The 17141-nt window shown below is 52.0% G+C and overlaps 1 protein-coding gene and 1 long non-coding RNA gene across 4 annotated transcripts; one reads left to right on the top strand and one right to left on the bottom strand.

The window, feature by feature from the left end:
- Positions 1 to 1200: 1200 nt before the first annotated feature.
- On the top strand, positions 1201 to 12079 carry LOC109437128 (synaptotagmin-15). 3 transcript variants are annotated; one of them, XM_074337229.1, is made up of 9 exons: positions 1228 to 1370; positions 2105 to 2222; positions 2381 to 2605; positions 3128 to 3270; positions 4241 to 4536; positions 6274 to 6444; positions 7070 to 7190; positions 8206 to 8385; positions 9206 to 12079. In XM_074337229.1, exons 1-9 carry the CDS (start codon positions 1364 to 1366, stop codon positions 9346 to 9348), a joined length of 1404 nt encoding a protein of 467 aa, XP_074193330.1. In that variant the 5' UTR covers positions 1228 to 1363; the 3' UTR covers positions 9349 to 12079. The 3 variants fall into 3 exon arrangements, with proteins under 3 accessions (XP_019571675.2, XP_074193330.1, XP_074193331.1); XM_019716116.2 differs by lacking the exon at positions 2105 to 2222 and having other exon boundaries at positions 1201 to 1370; positions 2413 to 2605; XM_074337230.1 differs by lacking the exon at positions 9206 to 12079 and having other exon boundaries at positions 8084 to 8379.
- A 55-nt stretch (positions 12080 to 12134) lies between these two features.
- On the bottom strand, positions 12135 to 16909 carry LOC109437140 (uncharacterized). The gene is made up of 3 exons (XR_002136203.2): positions 16775 to 16909; positions 14244 to 14313; positions 12135 to 12425 (listed from the first exon to the last, which is right to left on the bottom strand). It is a non-coding gene; the product is annotated as an uncharacterized LOC109437140 (long non-coding RNA).
- Positions 16910 to 17141: the final 232 nt, after the last annotated feature.

Below are 17141 nucleotides of genomic sequence, written 5' to 3'. Positions count from 1 at the left end.
TGTGAAGGGGACCCAGTTCCCCCATGCACCCCGCTGCAATTGCGTGTCATCCAGGGGTCAGGCTGTGCAGAGCCTCACCCACGCCGAAGGCCTGGGCCGCTTTCCATCTTGTCCACCCCGCCTCCTCCGTCGGGTGATAGGCACAGGTACCACAGGGGTGGGGGCCCAGACTGGGTTCCCCGCCACACACACACACATATTCCTTTTGTCCCCACTTACAGACGCCTGAAGGTCTCAGACGCTCCCACAAGAGTCTTCTGCAGGAAGCTGTGGGGGCGCCGCAAGGGTGCACACACCCCGACAGGGCACACTCAGGGTGGAAGCAGGCGCTGGACCTGTATGGCCCTTACCCGAGCCTCTCCATCAAGGCTGCGGCTACCAGCCTCGACTGGCGCCGCCCCTGTGGTCTAGTAATAATCACTATAATAATAGGGGCTATGGGTGCAGAGGGGACCCAGGCAACGTCGTCCTCGGTCAGACATTCACCGTAATAGGGTTGGCCTGTGCTGCGTCCCTCTCCCTTGGGCCAGTCGCCGTTCTAAGTGTCTCTTACGTCTATTAACCCTAGAGGGAGTACTATTATTAGCCCAGTTGAGGAAAGTGAGCCCAGAGTGTTGAAGTACATTGTCCCAAATGGCGCAGGCGGCGCGTGGGGAGCCGGAGTTGGGACCCAGGTGGTAGGGCTGCAGCATCTGCGTTCTCCCGGCCTCATTATTCTGTCTTCTGAGACCGCGAACCAGAACACTTTCGCGGGCACCATGCGCCCAGGCGGGCAGGCCGGCAGCATCTGGCCCGGGATAGGGCTCCCGGACGAAGCCCTGGGATCGCGGAGGCCCCTTGAAGCAGGGGTCGCAGCGGGTGCTGAACCCCGCAGCCTCAGCCCGCGGAGGAGCTGCAGCAGGTGAGGCGCATCTCTAGACGGGCACGCGCCCAAGCCGCCAGGTGTAACGGGCCAGGTAGCCCTCTATCAGACGAGGGCGGTGAAGGCTTCGGCTCTGTCCTCCGGAAAGGGGTGATCCTCGCACTGCGCCCCGCCCGCAGCCGCAGGGAGCCCCAGGCGCCCGCCCCACTCGGAACCCTGCGGTTTCCGGGAGCCCTGGCTTGGCTCCGCGCCCCTCCTCTGCCTCAGCCAAAGCCAGGGCCAGGCAGGGGCGGAGCTGCAGTCTCCAGGCGCTGGGTCCCTGTCCCCGCCATCCACCGCCTCAGGGCCAGAGTGCGACGAGGGACAGCTCTCGCGCCCGCGCCGGCCTACGGCCCCTCGCCCGGCTTTAACACCGTGGCCCGCGGCAGCCGCGGTAGGCAAGGAGACCCGCAAGACAGAGCCCCAAGCCGCCCCCGACGGCTGGCCGGCCAGAGCAGCCCCATGGCGGGTGAGTGCCCTCGCCTCCCCACGCTCGACCCCAGCGCGGCGCCCGGCCCCTTTGGCCACTTTCCTCCGCACCGCTGGCTCGCGCTGGGGCGTAGCCCCTGCCCTACCCCAGGTTCCGAGCGGGGTGTACTGGAGAATGAGGCCGGCTCCTCGCAAAGAGCTGCAGGTCAGGAGGTGTGGCGGTCTCGCCTTCTCACCACCCCACCCGGTCCAGAGCCCAGAACCCAGAGCCCGGAACCCGCAAGCCCCGCGCCCCCATGTTACACAAAGGAGGCCGTTCTTTGCCCAGCCGGGGCAGCGGGTGGGTGCGTGGGACTCAGCCTCCGACCACTCTCAGAGGGCGCCGGGTGAAGGCTCCCAAGTTGCTGCAAATGTGGGGCTTAGGTGTCAACAGCAAAGGGTCCCTCGGTCTCCGTTTCTCATACTTGCTGCCCCCATCCTCATCCACTACCTCTCCAGCGCCTCCCACCGACTCCGGACTCCCAGAACAGGGTTCACCTTGATAGAGCGTTGAGGGAAGGAGCTGGTTTTGGAGAAAGTTACAGAATTCAAACATAAGTCCAGCCTGTCCGCAGGTTCCAGGACCCCAGATGATAGGGTCCGGAATGCACCCAGATCACCCCTTCCTGGGCTTTGCTTAAGTTCATGGTGCCCACGCCCAGCTCACCCGCAAGCCTGAACGGGACCCCAGGGAAAATGAAGGTTCTGGTAAGAGAAGGCTTCATTTCTACTCAGAGACACAAGGAAGTGGCTCAGTTCAGCCAGAATCCCAAGTCCAGGATCAGGTACTTTCCAAAGGAAACCAGAAGGTGCCGCCCAAGGCCGAGGGACCCCAAGGGAAATGGCTTTTCCGGTGAGACCTAGCAGAGCCCAGCTAGCAGCCCCCCTCAGCGGTCCCAGGAAGCCTGCTTCTGTCTCACTCCTGGGGTCCAAATCAGTTGGGGGGAGGGGGGTGCCGCCCAAATTCTGCCCCCAGCAGGCCAGTGGTGTGAAGGCGCGTGGTTCTCCCAGGCATCACAGTTCTGGTGGTCTCCCGCACCCAGAGCAGGTGGCCCTGGTGATTGGGGGTCTCACTGCGGGGCTGCTGCTACTCCTGTTGATCGTGGTGAGCTGCTGTCTCTGGAAGAGGCTTTGTGCCAAGTTCCCCTATGAGGAGCTGCCGCGGGAGACCACAGCTGCCTCCAGCCTCCAGGGGGACAAGCTCTGCCCGCTACATGCGGGGACCCAGACAAGCAGGTGAGGAAGGATGTGGGGCCCAGAGAGCTCCGGCCTTGCTTAGGGCCCTCCCTGTGGCGTTTCCCTTGAAGTGGGGTGGGCAGGAAAGGTGTGTTTATGGAGCACAACCTCTGCTATTGCCATGCGGGGAGCTATCACAATGAAACCCCAGAATTCTTGCCACAGCCATGAGGCAGGCATTATGAAGCCCATTGTCCAGCTGAGGGAACAGGCTCAGAGGATCTAAGTAGTAAGTGAGAGAACAGGCATTCAAACCCAGGCAGGCTGGCTCCAGAGGCTGTGTTCCTTCTCCAACTCGCCACTGCTGTGGGCAGACAGAGGTGTTGGCTCTGGTTGTGTGTGTGGGGGGGGAAGGGGGGTTCAGGGGGGCTAGTGTGGAGCCAGAAAATGGTATTCTTGCCTCCTCCTGGCTCCCACTGGTTTTTCTTCCTCCAGCCCCTGGCACTCAACCCATCTGGGCTGAGTGCTCTGAGCCACATGATCCACTTGCCACCTATATGTTGTCTCTTTGCCTCTGGACAGGCCACTGGGTGTGCCATTTGTTGTGCCCCCTTCCCTCCAAAGCCGAGACTGGGTGCCCCTGCACAGCAGAGAGTGGGCCCAGGTGCCACAGGGCCCCTGCTTAGCCCCGGAGCTCCTGCCCCACACCACTGGCAGCAACCTTGGTGAGTGTGCCCACCAGGGCCTGCCCAGGGCTCAGGGCCTGCTTAAGCCAGGGAAGACCCATCTATTTTCACAAGCCTGACTCCAGAACACAGCCTGGATGGGCCCAGGGATGCCAGAACTGGCCAGTAACCACTCTTTCCAGGTACTTCGGGTTACCAAGTGCCTGCTGTACCCCAGCGCAGGCCAGATACGGCCTCATGTGCCATTTTGAAGTTAGACTTCACCACGCCTCTTTGGAAAGAGGGGCTGTCACCCCATTTGATACATTCATCAACTGAGGCTCGGAAGGTTAACCATGCCTTGCCCAAGGTCACAGAGGCAATAAGCAAAAGATCTGAAGAATGCAGCCCTGGTGTTTGCGGGTACAGAACCTGTGCTGGGTCCAGGATGATGGGCGGGCTGATCCACAGGGCAGAATGGCAGGAGGTGGGTGCACAGCTTTCTGTCCACCTCTTTATTCTGAAGCCCTCCCAAGCGACCTTCCCAGGTACCACCCAGTCATCAGCTCGGCCCTTCTAATTCGAAGAGGAAGAAAAGAGGCAATATTTTATCACTGAAATATTCTCTAAACACCACAGAAAGGGGTCATCCAGGTGCTGGGTGCTGTGACACACCACACTCACACCCCAAGTAACCCCTGCCCACTGAAGATTGGGGTTGACCACAGGGGACAGGAGTTGAGTGAATACTGCGGCCTCTGCTGGGCCCCAGAGAGGGATGGATGTATGATACCCTAAGGCCTGGATGTATGATGCCCTAAGTGCTGAGAAGGACTCTTAGAGGAACTGCACTAGAGAAGGGCTGTGTTTAGTCTGGAGACGAGAGTGGGGTGGATGTGGTCTGGAAAGGCCTTGTTGAGGCTCAACTAAAAAGGGATGGGCCAGAGGGGGGGGGTGAAGCAGAGAGCTTCCTGCCCCCAGGCCTCTACCATCCTCTGGCCTGCCAGACCTCCCAGCCCCTGTGTTGTAGGAAATATGTGCATGGTGGGGACCATCAACCCAGAGCTGTACAAGTTCCCAGAGGACAAGAGTGAGACCGACGTCCCCGAGGGCTGCCGGGGACGGCTGTGGTTCTCTGTGGAGTACCAGCAGGAGGCCGAGCGGCTGCTGGTCGGCCTGATCAAGGCACAGTGGCTACAAGCCCCCTCAGAGACCTGCCGCCCCCTGGTGAAGCTCCACCTGCTGCCAGATGAGCGGCGCTTCCTCCAGTCAAAGACCAAACGCAAAACCGCCAACCCACAGTTTGACGAACACTTCATCTTCCAGGTATGGCCTCTGAAGCAAGCAGGGTCTGGGAAGGGGTAGGCATTGTGCAGGAGAGCCTCCAGCCTCCTGTGCTAGCCAGGACCCTGCAGCCCCCAGAAGCCCCATGCCATGGGCTCTGCTTTACCTCGCCTGCCAGGTCAGGATCTATCAGAGCCCTGAACTCCAATGGCAGGGGCAAGGGAGAAACTTGGAGGGTGAGGGGGCAGAGGATAGGCTCCTCCTACACAGCCTGTCTGGATAGGAGAGAAAAAGAAAGTGCATTATAGAAGCACCTACTAAGTGCCAGGCCCTGGCCCTTGGGATGTGGAGGAAGCACCCCAAAGCCCTGGAGCACTGTGGGGTTTCTGGCAAGGTTATCCCAGTGGGTGAGACCCCCCCCCCCAGCTTCTTGGAGTGGGGTTAGGAACTTGCCTATTCTGTCAGAAGCTGACACAGGACCCAAGAATCATCCTGGGCAGGTGGGACCTTTGCTGCATGGTGGGCCAGCTGGTACAGGGTCTGGAGATACAGAAGCTATCGGGGCACTGAGCCAAGCTCACAGTTACCTGGGAACCTGAGCAGGTGACTGGGGGCCCTTATGGGAAACCAACCATCAAGAGCTGCCCAGAGGCACTGGACAAACATTTTTAAGAGCTGGGCAGTGGGCAGGCTGACAAGGGAAGGCGAGACAATCGACATCCGGGAAGAGTGTGATTGCAGAGGCCAGAGCCCTGATTCTTGCCTTCTTCTGGGGCTGAGAGCTGAGAAGAGAGGTGGTGCGGGGCCCAGACCCTGGCCATCCTGCTGGGCCAAGGCTGTGAGAATCCACAGGTGAACCCTGCTCTTGTTGAGACATCAAGACCCAGTTGCGCAGGCTGGCTGACGTCATGCTCACATACTTATTTTTCTCCACTCGTTTTCTTCACTGTCCCGTCCCTGCCTTAACTTGATCCTGGCCTCTCTGTGCTTTAAGGGAGAAGGGAAAGGAGAGGAAGAAGAGAAGAGAATCAATATTTACTGACCACCTGCCATAGGTCATGCACTGTGATTGGGGTTTTACAACCCAGAGAGTAAGAGCCATTGCCCCATTTCTCAGGGAGGGTGGGGTGGTGTGCCCAACTCAGATACCATGTTTCCCCGAAAATAAGACCCAGCCAGACCATCAGCTCTATGTGTCTTTTGAAGCAAAAATTAATATAAGACCCGGTCTTATTTTAATATAAAACCAGGTCTTATGTAATACAATATAAGACCGGATATAATATAATATGATATAATTAGTATAATATAATATAACTATCGGGTCTTATATTAACTTTTGCTCCAAAAGACACATTAGAGCTGATGGTCTGGCTAGGTCTTATTTTCGGAGAAACATGGTAGCAGAGACAGGCAGTTTCCCTAGGCTCCAGCGCGGGACTTCTCACACCTCCACGAGCAGGCATATTAGTGGGCAGTCCTGTGAAACAGTAGATTCCACTTCATGGGTCTGGAGTGAGGCCCAACGTTCTGAATTTCAAACAAGGATTCTGCTGGTCCTGTCCCAGTCTGCATGGCAAGGCTTTGGGTCACAGTCCCACCTCCCAGGGGTACCAGCCCCGCTGCTATGAAGGGTCCTCAATGATGCCTGGATTTAGGGTGTGCAGGTCCCTGGTGGAGACACCCCTCACCACGAGCTCCTATGTCCAGAACAATGTCCCACACTATCCCATCTCTTGTCCCCACACCTGACCCCAGCCCAACCCTCATCTCCCCCAGGTGTCAAGCAAAAGCATCAGTCAGATGGTGCTGAGGTTCTCCGTGTACCACGTGGACAGGCAAAGGAAGCATCAGCTCCTGGGCCAGGTGCTCTTCCCCCTGAAGAACGAGATCCTGGCAGGTGACTGTCCACGCATTATCTGGAGAGACCTGGAGGCAGAAAGCCTGGAGGTAAAGGTCAAGGTCACCAGAAAAATGCCACCAAGGGTCAGACTACCGTGAGCAGTCAACAGGTGTGGCCCAGGACCTGTTGGCCCATCAGCCCTCAGCAAACTGCCCACCACCTCTACAGGGTGACTCGGGGTGGTGGGCCTGAGTGGAGCTGCAGGAATGAAGGGGGGATGGTGTGGAACCAGTCCTGGGCAGGGAGGGACCACCTGAGGTTCTTTTCCCTGGAGGTCAGATTGCCTGGAGCAACTTGAAAAACCCATGTTTGGATCCCCGTCCAGATCAGACAGCTGTGAAAGGCAACACCCCAAATGAACCTCAAGGAAAATGTTTACCCGCTTCCCCCAACCCCCAGGAAAGACCCTGGGACTCACAATAGGCTTCGGAGTTCCCCAGATCTGGGTGTGAATCTTCAACTCTGGTCTTCACTGCAGTGTGATCTCTAGCAGGTCCCTTCAACTCTCCAGACCTTAGTGTCCCCACCTGTAAAGTGGCAGGTGGCGAAAAGGAGGGAGTGTGGGTACGACATATAGGTCCCGTGCCTGACTACTGGGAGGAAGGAGACAGACCCTGGGGCACCTCCAGCACTTTCCAGTGTGACAGAGTGCCTTCCTCTCGGCCTCTCTAGCCTCCCTCGGAGTTTGGCGACCTCCAGTTCTGCCTCAGCTACAATGACTGCCTGAGCCGGCTGACAGTAGTCGTGCTGAGAGCCAAGGGCCTCCAGCTGCAGGAGGACAGGACTTTTGTCAGTAAGCTTTCCTCCTGGGCCAGGGCCAGCCCTGTGAGCTTGGGGCCCGGCACTGGAGTCTGACCCTCACCCTTGGCCATCCAGTTTCTGCCTGCACACTGTCCATGGCAGAGCGCTGTAATCTGAGCCACGCTCTCCCTCTGTGGACATTGTGGTATGAGAAACCACTTCTTTATGTTGAATCCAAGGCTGCATTCCCTTGACCTCCAGCAAGACCTCCAAGGCCCCTAAGACCAAGTCAGGCCCTCCCAAGGCAGCACCTGGGCTCCTTGAAATGTGCTGCCCACCTCCAGCCCTGCCCTTCTGTGAGGGGGTCCAGTTCCTCCAAGGAAAGGCCCGAGGCCCCCTGCCCCCAGGGAGGGCTGCCCTGCACACGGGCATGACACTCTGCTGGAAGAAGAGGCACCCCAGGGCAGCAGGCTGGGTAGTGCTCTGCTTCCTCCAGCCTCCTAGGACCCAGCCGCTGGAGGAGCCGAGGCCCTGCACTATCTCACCCACCTGTCCTGCCCCTTGTGGGCCCCCAGCAAGGTGGTGGTTGTCAGCCACCTCTGTGCCTGCATCTCAGTCACCATAAGCAAGCTGGCGTTCAACCTTCCACTGCAGATCCAAGACCCATCTGAGCCCTCCCCCCAAAACTTGGCTCTCTGAAGGAGAAAGTGTTTAAGGGGCCCCAGGGGGCCTGAGCACCCAGCAGGCAGGACACCTCCCACGCAACCCTGTCCTGATGGGAGGGACAGATGTGTGGTGCCAGGCTGTGGTAAACAAGGGCTAGTCGAGCTGTGGGTAGTTCAGGAAGCAGAGAGGAAGGAAGAGGAAGGGAGCTGAGCGTTTCCTCGTCCCTAAAGCGGTACACTAATGAACCCGGTTTCCTCTTATCACGCCCTCTGGCTGCAGCGGCTGTGAGTAATGGGGTCCCGGCACCCGGGTGGGCATGTGCCCCCAGCCACCCTTCCCACGAGCCAGAGGCTGGACCCCTGCCTGCCTCGCCCAGTCTCCAGTCTGCACTTGCCCCTCAGGTGTGTTTGTCAAAGTGTCCCTGATGAACCACAACAAGTTTGTCAAGTGCAAGAGGACTTCGGCTGTGCTGGGCTCTGTCAACCCTGTGTACAACGAGACCTTCAGCTTCAAGGCCGAGCCCACCGAGCTGGACACTGCCAGCCTCTGCCTGACAGTGATGCAGACCACCGAAGGGGACAGTAAGGCTGCTTTCCACCCGCATGCTGGTGGGGCAACAGGCAAAGGAGGGGCTGCGGAGCATTCAGGCCGTGTGTACACTCAAAGGAAGCTGTATAGTTTCTGTTCTCTGTCTCAGGAAACTAGCGCTCAGAGAGGCTGAGACACTTGCCCAAGGACACAGAGCTCGCTAGTGAGAGAGCTGGGATACATATCCAGCTTTATTCCAGTTTGATTTTCTGTGGCACCCTAGAAAGAGGATGGCCTCTGCCACCAGCTCCTGGGGCAAATCAGTGTGGCCAAGTGACCTGATGTCATGTGTCACTGTGTGCCCTGCATTGCCTCATGCCTTCAGACAAGCCTTTAGGTCCTGGGTGAGGTTCAGGGTGGATGACAGAGTGGATCTGTCCCAGCCAGATCTCCACACTGCCTCCAACCCCAATGTCCACTGCCACTGTCTGGGGAAGCAGAGCCGGCTGGTCTCATGGACCAGAGCTTAAGACCCTTCTCCATTGTGACAGATGGTGGGTAGAAATTGTGTTGAATGTTCCCCTTGAATGTATAAGGAGCTGATGGAAGAGGGCTTCTTTCTAGAGGCGTCTCTTTCTCCCTCAGCTCTCTGACCCCTAAAGGGCAAGATGTCCACCTGGGCTTCCTTCCCTGCCATCTGCAGTTTCAGTACCTCTTTGGAGGCCATCAGCTCTGTGTTTAAAGAGGGTGGGGGCTGGCTACTTCCTTGGAGGGCAGGAGTGAATGGTGGAGGGGGGCAGGGCGACGCATGCCTGGGGTGGTGTGGCTTCTGTGCCTCTTTGCCCAGAGTAACAGTGCTTTCTGTCCCTGCAGAGAGCCACCAGGTGGGCCGGGTGGTGGTGGGCCCCTACATGTACGCCCGCGGCAAAGAACTGGAGCACTGGACGGACATGCTTAGCAAGCCCAAGGAGCTGGTGAAGTGCTGGCACGCCCTTTGCCACGCCGCAGAGTCCTGACTCGGGCAGGGACCTCGGTCAGCCTCAGTAGCCGGCTCTCCCACCACCATGCGTGACAGCCAAAGGCCTGCATGCTTCTTCCAGAACCTCACTGGGCTGCTAAGCCAGCCAGCCCATGCCAGGGGGACTTGAGTGCTGATGTACAGGAGAGAAAAGGGGCAAGAGCCCTGGCCTGCGTCAGCAGTGTGGCCGCTCCCCAGGCTGAGGGACCCTCCCAATTCACTCTGTCTTTACCCACGGGGCTGCCTCGGCTTGCAATCCTGGCTCCTGGTCATCACAGTCCCAATTTGCCTGGCATTCAGAAGAAATGGTCCGTTTAGCGATAGCATGGCTGTGTCTGCTGAATGGAGGTGCAAGGGAAACTCGGGTTTCACCATCTTGGAAAGCTGATGACGTGTTGATGCTAAAGCTGCAGTTTTTCGGCTATGGTTTCTCTGCCTTCTTCCTAGCGGAGAGAAAAATTGCCCTGGGGGACATAAGAGGAGGGGGAACCACCTCCCCCAGCACTTATTTCTGTTGGTCCACAATAAACAGCACCATCTCAGAATGGGGTTCTGTGTGGAGGTGTGGGACAGTCCCAGGGTGTCTGGGCCACATGGCGTTCCTACAGCTCAGGACAGAAAGCTCCCGGGGATGGGGATTCCCTGCCTGCAGGGCTTGTGGGAGAATGCTGTGAGCAGCCCGCCCGGCACCCAGGTTCTCGGCATCAGCTCTCTGTGCCAGCTTCGGGGGGGGGGGGGGGCGCATCCATGTGTTAGGTCTCTCCCTGCAGCTATGACAAATCCTGCCTCCATGCCATGCCAAGTCTCGCCCACAGCCTGCCCTCCCGGAGCCTGCACCTCACCCTCCCTGCTCGTTCCTGTGGTCTCCCTGGTTATGCCGTTCTTCTCCTGGGGCACACACTTTCGACAGAAAGTGGTGAAAATCCATGGCCAAAACGTAGCCTATGGAGCCGAGAGCTTTGCCTGTAAACCTAGCAGTTCCATTATGATTATTGTGCAGTGGTAGGTGTAGGTGTAAAATTCATTAAAGTGGAAGCTCCCACAAACCATGGTCTTCAACCACCATGAAGTTGTACTCTAGGTAATGAGCAGCCATTTCACTTGTCACTCTTAACAGCCAGTTTGCATTTTCACCCTAATGCTGTTGAACTTGCAGCGTCAACACATTGTTATTGTATAACTAGAACAAAAGTTTAAACCGGCATCATCTCTTTTCTTGTGCAGTGAAGCAACTTCAGCAAAAGAAAGTAGTGAACCTTGTACTCAGTTTCTGCCTCTTTCACCTGACTTCCAGTCTCAGGCCGTGCACTAATACAAGCTTTCCCTCGCAGTGGTCCGTGCAGACAGAATATCTGTCTGTGCATTCTCTCACTTATTTCACGTGCACATGTTCAAGGTAGTCCATACTCCAGCCATTTTTAATTAGTGTCGTAGCTCACACATAACGAGTTCTCTATATGTTTTCATAGCAGGTTACCTAGGGTCCTGATACAGTAGCTGCCAACCACCACCACATTTCAAGGCGAGACTCATGCCTATCGGTGGCCTTTCCAGGGCCACTTGGAAAAGCTGGAAAGCATCCCTTTCGCAGGACAGAGTGGACTGGTGTGTCCGACTCACAGCTGATAAAACTCAGTGGCAAAAGACTGGCAGGCTCTCTGCTCTGATGGGGAGGAAGAAGGGGGTGCTGTGTTGGGGTGGCCCCCGTCTACAAATGGTCAGCCCAAAACATAAACAGTGCTCTTTACAGACCAGAGAGAGCCAGCCTGGATTGTCTCAGATACTGTCCACAAGGTGACCCTACCAGAAAGAAGCCCTTGGCATTTCCATACAACATCTTAGAATCAGCTTGTCGATTTCCACACCAAAAAAGTACTAGGATTTAAATGTATCTCACTGAGTGTATAGACCAGTTTAACTGTATCTCACTCAGTGTATAGACCAGTTTGGGGGCCACATGACGCTTGCAATATTCAATCTTTGATCCATTACCATGGTGTATCCCTCCATTTGGTTAAGTCTCTTGCAAGTTTGATTAGAACTGTTTTGTGGTTTTCAGTGTTCTTGCACATCTTTCATTGGATTTATTCTTAGGTGTTTTTATGTGTTTATTGCTAGTATACAGGGATTATATTGATATTTTTGTATGTTGGTATCATATCTAGTGAGTGGCCTTGCTAAAGTCACTTAAATTGTAGTAGTTTGTCAGTAGATTCTTTGTATTTTCTTTGTATGTATTCATGACATCTGCAAATGATAGTTTTATTTCTTCCTTTGCAATCTTCATGCCTTCTTTATCTCTTGCCAAATTGTTGTGGCTGGGCGATTGGGCCAAGAAAAAGAGATGAAAGTCATCCAGATTGTAAAGGAAGAAGTAAAACTATATTTGCAGATGACATGTTCTTATATGTAGAAAACCCTAAGGAATCTACAAAAATCTATTAAAGCTAATACACAAGTTCAGCAAAGTTGCAGGATAGAAGGTTGATACTGAAATTGCATTGGGTAGGGCCCCCAGCAGAATGCTGACTGCAGTGGTGATACTGGGTGTACCTGTCTCCTTCTCAATCTTGGGGACGGGCAGAGCTTTCAATATTCACTATTAAATATGATGTTTGCTATAGGACTTTTAATGTACTCATGATCATGTATTCTCAATTTGTTAAAAGTTTTTTATCATAAACAGTGTTAGATTTTATCAAATACTTTTTCTGCATCTTTCAAGATAATCATATTTTTCTCCTTTATTCTTTTAATGTGATGAATTATATTGATTGATTTTTGACACAAATACCCTTCTGGTTTCTGTTATAAGATTGTAAGTTTGGATTTTTGATTCACAGCAAAATTGTGGGGAAGGTATAGAGATTTCCTATATACCCCTTGAACCTATATATGCACAAGCCTCCTCCATTGTGAACACTTTTCAGTTCTTAATTTCAGTTCTTCATTTCCATTTGATACTTTGTTGTAGATCCTAATTCTTTGATGAAAGTCTTTATTTTTGTCAGTCACACCAATATCTGGGTCATTGACGGATCCGTTTTACTGTTGTTGATGTAAGAACGTCCAAACCTATAAAGAAATTTTATAAAATTTTATTTGAGCCACACAGAGGATACACCTGGAAGCAAGAGCTCAACAGACTGAGATAAACAAACTTCCTAGAATGACAGTTTACAGCTTCTTTTATGCATTGGGAAGTTAAGAAAGATTAAATGAAGGTGAGAGAAAGCAAGGTGGGAATTGGATTACAGGATAGTTAACAAAATTATGTGCCCTTTTGAGGGTGGTTATGCCTCTGAGGGGTCTGAAAAAGAGAATTACTCTGTCATTTCAAAGGTGTGTTAACCTAGATGCAGAGAAACAATGTACAGGGCTTGCTTAAGGCAAAGATAAGCCTTTTACTACAGAAGTTTTATTCCGAGGGTGGGACTGCCCACCATGACCTGCGCCATTAGGAATTTATGATCAGATCACCCAGTGAGGTGACTTTCCATAGAACCTTTTTCATCCACATTTTGTATATGAGGTCAGACAATTAAGTGTGCAAACTTATTGCAACGATGTTGGTAAACTTTTTTGATATCAGAGGGATTATTCATTATGAATTTGTGCCAACTGGACAAACAGTTAACCAAGTTCACCATTTGGAAGTGCTGAAAAGGCTGCGTGAAAAAGTTAGACGACCTGAACTTTTCACCAACAATTCATGGCTTTTATGTCACGACAATGTACCAGCTCACACGGCACTGTCTGTGAGGGAGTTTTTAGCCAGTGAGCAAATAACAGTATTGGAACACCCTCCCGACTCACCTGATCTGGTCCCCAATGACTTCTTTCTTTACCCAAAGATAAAGGAAATATTGAAAGGAAGACATTTTGATGACATTCAGAACATCAAGGGTAATATGCCAATAGCTCTGATGGCCATTCCAGAAAGAGTTCCAAACTTGCTTTGAAGGGTGGACTAGGCACTGGCATCAGTGCATAGCTTCCCAAGGGGAGTACTTAGCAGGTGACCATAGTGATATTCAGCAATAAGGTACTGTGTTCCCCGAAAATAAGATCAGGTCTTATATTAAGTTTTGCTCCAAAAGACACATTAGGGCTTATGTTCAGGGGATATCATCCTGAAAAATCATGCTAGGGCTTATTTTCCAGTTAGGTCTTATTTTCGGGAAAACATGGTATGTAACACTTTTTCTAGGAGAGTTCGTGACCTTAATTGTCAGATCTTGTATGTTTTCCCCCTACAATCCTGTTTCTTGGTATGCTGGATAATTTATTATTGACCGTTATGATAAATTACAGTGGCTCCAGGAGACATTATTCCTCCATCTGGTAGACAGATAGAATGGAGTAGGTCACTTCAATCCAATCTGGTAGTGAACTGACTGGAGTCAAGTTTGCAGTTTTTGTAAGACTCTATCTCTACCTACGGTTTCCCCCATTTCTAGAGTATAGTCTTCCAAGGATTACTAAATGAGAATCTGGTGTGTTTACTAGGCTTCTTTCCCTAGGGGTCCTTAACTCCAATTTTTATCTCCTTAGTGTCATGGTATTGCAAAGAAAAAGAAAAAAAACCCTGCTGTATTTTATAGGCTTTCTACATAGCTTAATAAATCATAGCTTTATAATTTAACAAATGCTTCAAGGGGAAAAACCTGTGTCAGAATTACTTTTCTGTGTCTCCCTTCTATCTGACATCCTGGCTCTTCCAGTCCCAGCTGCCTTGGCAACCTCAACCTTCAATTTCTTGTCTCTCCAGGTCCAGAGACTCTGCTACCTTTTCTGACTGTTAGCCATGGCCCTCTGCCCAAATTCTCAGTCTCTTACCTACAATCAGCAAATTTCCTGAAAGGAAAAATGGTTCACAGAATGTCAGCTCACCTCATTGTGTTTTTCTTCTTCTGAGATCATGGCCCATCAAATGCTTGTCAACTTGGCAGCTCTTTAATACCTTAAAAAAGAGGTTTTCTGTATTTTATTCAGCTTTTCTAGTTGTTCTTGGCATGAATATCAGTTTGCCTCAAGCAGAAAAATAATTATTTTCTCAGAACTTTTTTGCCAGAAATGGAATTCTCAACTAAAAGTGATTTTATACAGGGATTTTGATTACACAATTCTTGAGAAGGCTGATGAAGTCAAAAGGGGAAAAGTTGCTTGTATCAGTTAGCTATTTTTGCAATAATGGCGCATAACAAAGAATCATCACGTCTCAGTGTTCCACTAAAATGAGCACTTATTTCTCATACATGAATGGGTCAGTTGAGTGTGGGCTGCTTTAGGTTCGGCAAATCACCTTCGAGCTGTGGATCTGGCTAGGCTCAGTTCCTCACATAGGCCTGCTCCATGTTTGTTCATTCCAAGCACAGGGTAAAGGGGCAGCAGCCACCCAGGGAAAGCTCTTTTCATGGTGAAAGCAGAAGACGGGCAAACACGTTTCTACCCCCCTGCTTGTGTTATGTCGCCTAATATCCCATTGGCTGAAGCAAGTCATGTGGCCAAGTTCAAATTCAAGGTACGTGGAAGTAAACTATGTCTTTCTGTGAACTGCGAAAGCTACATGACCATGGACACAGTTACATGGAAGGGTGAAGAATTGGGGTGATGATTCATTGTACCATGTTAATGTTCCCTAGAATTAGGGAATTTCAGGGGCCTGTGCCTGGCTGTGCAGTCACCAGGAGGAGACCTCACTGCAGTGTAGCTGCTGCCAAGCCTCAAAGCCACTGCTTCCGATTTGGTACCCCATAGTGGTTATGGGCTGCAATTATCAGAGGTATTTGCCAATATGTTTTTTTCTGATTTTTCGTTGTGGAAGTCCTTGTCCAAACTACTGCAAACACCTCCAGCATCCTGCTTTCGTAAAAATGCCAGAGTTAAAGGAAGAAAAGGATGGGTTTTATCTTCTTTCTGCTTTCCAGTCTCACATTTGGCAAACTCAACCTGGAGCCCTATTTGTAAGAGTGTTGGGGAAATATAATTTCCAGACTTTCCATTTTTAGAAAATGTAATAAAGACCTTTAAAGGGGATGGGTACGGTGCTGCGTGCCAACCTACACTCTGGGGCCAGCCTGGGTCACAGGACCCTGCAGTAAGGGATCCACACGCAAAGGAGGCGCTTAAATAAGCCATGTGACTACTCCAGCTCATTACTGAACCTCCCCTGCCCCTTGGGTGGCCTCCTTCCCTTACCCCTTAGCTGCCCCTGCTAGGATGATCAGAAACCCCTGTTAGCAAGTCAGGGAAGGAGGAATGGAAGCACAAAATGGAGAAATAGGACAATTGCTCCATGCCCATTTCCTGTTGCAGCCTCATACAGCTGAGAGCCAAGGAGAGGGAGGAGTGAATGGGGAAGCTTCACCTTTAAATGAAGTTGGAGGTTTAGACTACTACATGAAATTGGACGTTTTCAGTGCTGAATACAGCCTGCTTTTGTAATGAGAAGTTACAGGAAAAATGTATTGTTACCTAAGCGTAATCAAAGAAGTCATGGGACTTGCCCTAGATTTTTTCCAAAGGGCAGGGAGTAGCAGAGCAAGTTTGAATGGGTTGCTGGAAAAACAGGATGAAGTAGCTTGCTGATTACATTCCATAAGCCTGACTCTTTCAACATAATGGATATATTTCTTAAATGAATTTAATATGCCATTATGAAGACAGATTGTACCCTCTGCCTACTATGCTTTTTCCTAATTTTAAAGTGTGGAATTATTTGCCCAAATCACTCTACCACTCCCCATTTTTAACCAGTATGTCAGGAGGTGTGTTTCTCAGAGTGAAATGACTCTCAATGTGAAGAAAGGAAATAGCTCTTGGGAATTGTGCAGCCCTTATAAGGCAGTTTGTTAAACCTGCACAGCAGCCCAGGAGGAGCCCATCCCACATTTAGAAATGAGGAAAGGGAGCCTCAGGGAGGGGATGCCATTTCTCAGACCCCCATAGCAAGGAAGTGGTGAAGCTGGAACTGCAGATTCCAGGTGTCCCAAAATGGTGTCATTATTAAATACTGCCAGAAAGACCTCAAAAACGACAGAGACGACGTGTAGTGCCGTCACATTCACACAGCCTGGGGTCTGTTTCCCTGCCTAGTAGACAGGCCACTTCTGTTTTATGTACCTTTACCTGCTAGTGAGGTTGTGCGTTTCTCATTTCCTCCCCCTCTCTGTTTCCTTTTCCCTTCTTCCCTCTCTCCCTTCCTTCCTCCTCTATCTTCCTTCCTTCTTTTTCCCTCTCTCCCACCTTTCTGCGGTGTCTCCCTCCCCTTCACCCCTCTTCTTTCCTGGCCCCCTTCCTTCTATGTAAATAATGTTCACCTCCAGCGATGCGGAAGTATAATCCCGCAAGTGACCAGATTTGGTTCCTGTTGGCCCTTTGCTTTTGAGAATATGCTTTTATCAGTTTGTTGATTAACAAACCTTATGAGGTCGACTGCCAGGAGGTGGATGATTCGAGGGAGTAGGAGCATCGGTGCAGACGGGACCCAGAGGCTTGCATCGCGTGATGTCCACGTCAGAAGGGCCATGGGAACATGATTGACAGGTCGGGCCGGGATACAAGGTGGACAAGGGACCGAAAGTCCAGGGCGTGTGGCCAGGGCAGAGAGCCACCCGGTGTCTTCACACACGCACACACAGTGACTGAAATACAGCTACCGGAACCAGAAAGAACAGCACCTGCCTTCCTCACTGTGTCTCTAGCGCCCTCTACTGTTTAGCATCGTACTCACCTCCGATGGAGAGCCGCTTAAGGGAATTCCGTCTGCAGAGCACGTGTTGAAGAATG

This window comes from Rhinolophus sinicus, linkage group LG07 (assembly GCF_036562045.2).
Source record: "Rhinolophus sinicus isolate RSC01 linkage group LG07, ASM3656204v1, whole genome shotgun sequence".
Classification (NCBI taxonomy): Eukaryota; Metazoa; Chordata; class Mammalia; order Chiroptera; family Rhinolophidae; genus Rhinolophus; species Rhinolophus sinicus.
This window is presented reverse-complemented; position numbering and strand designations above follow the sequence as displayed.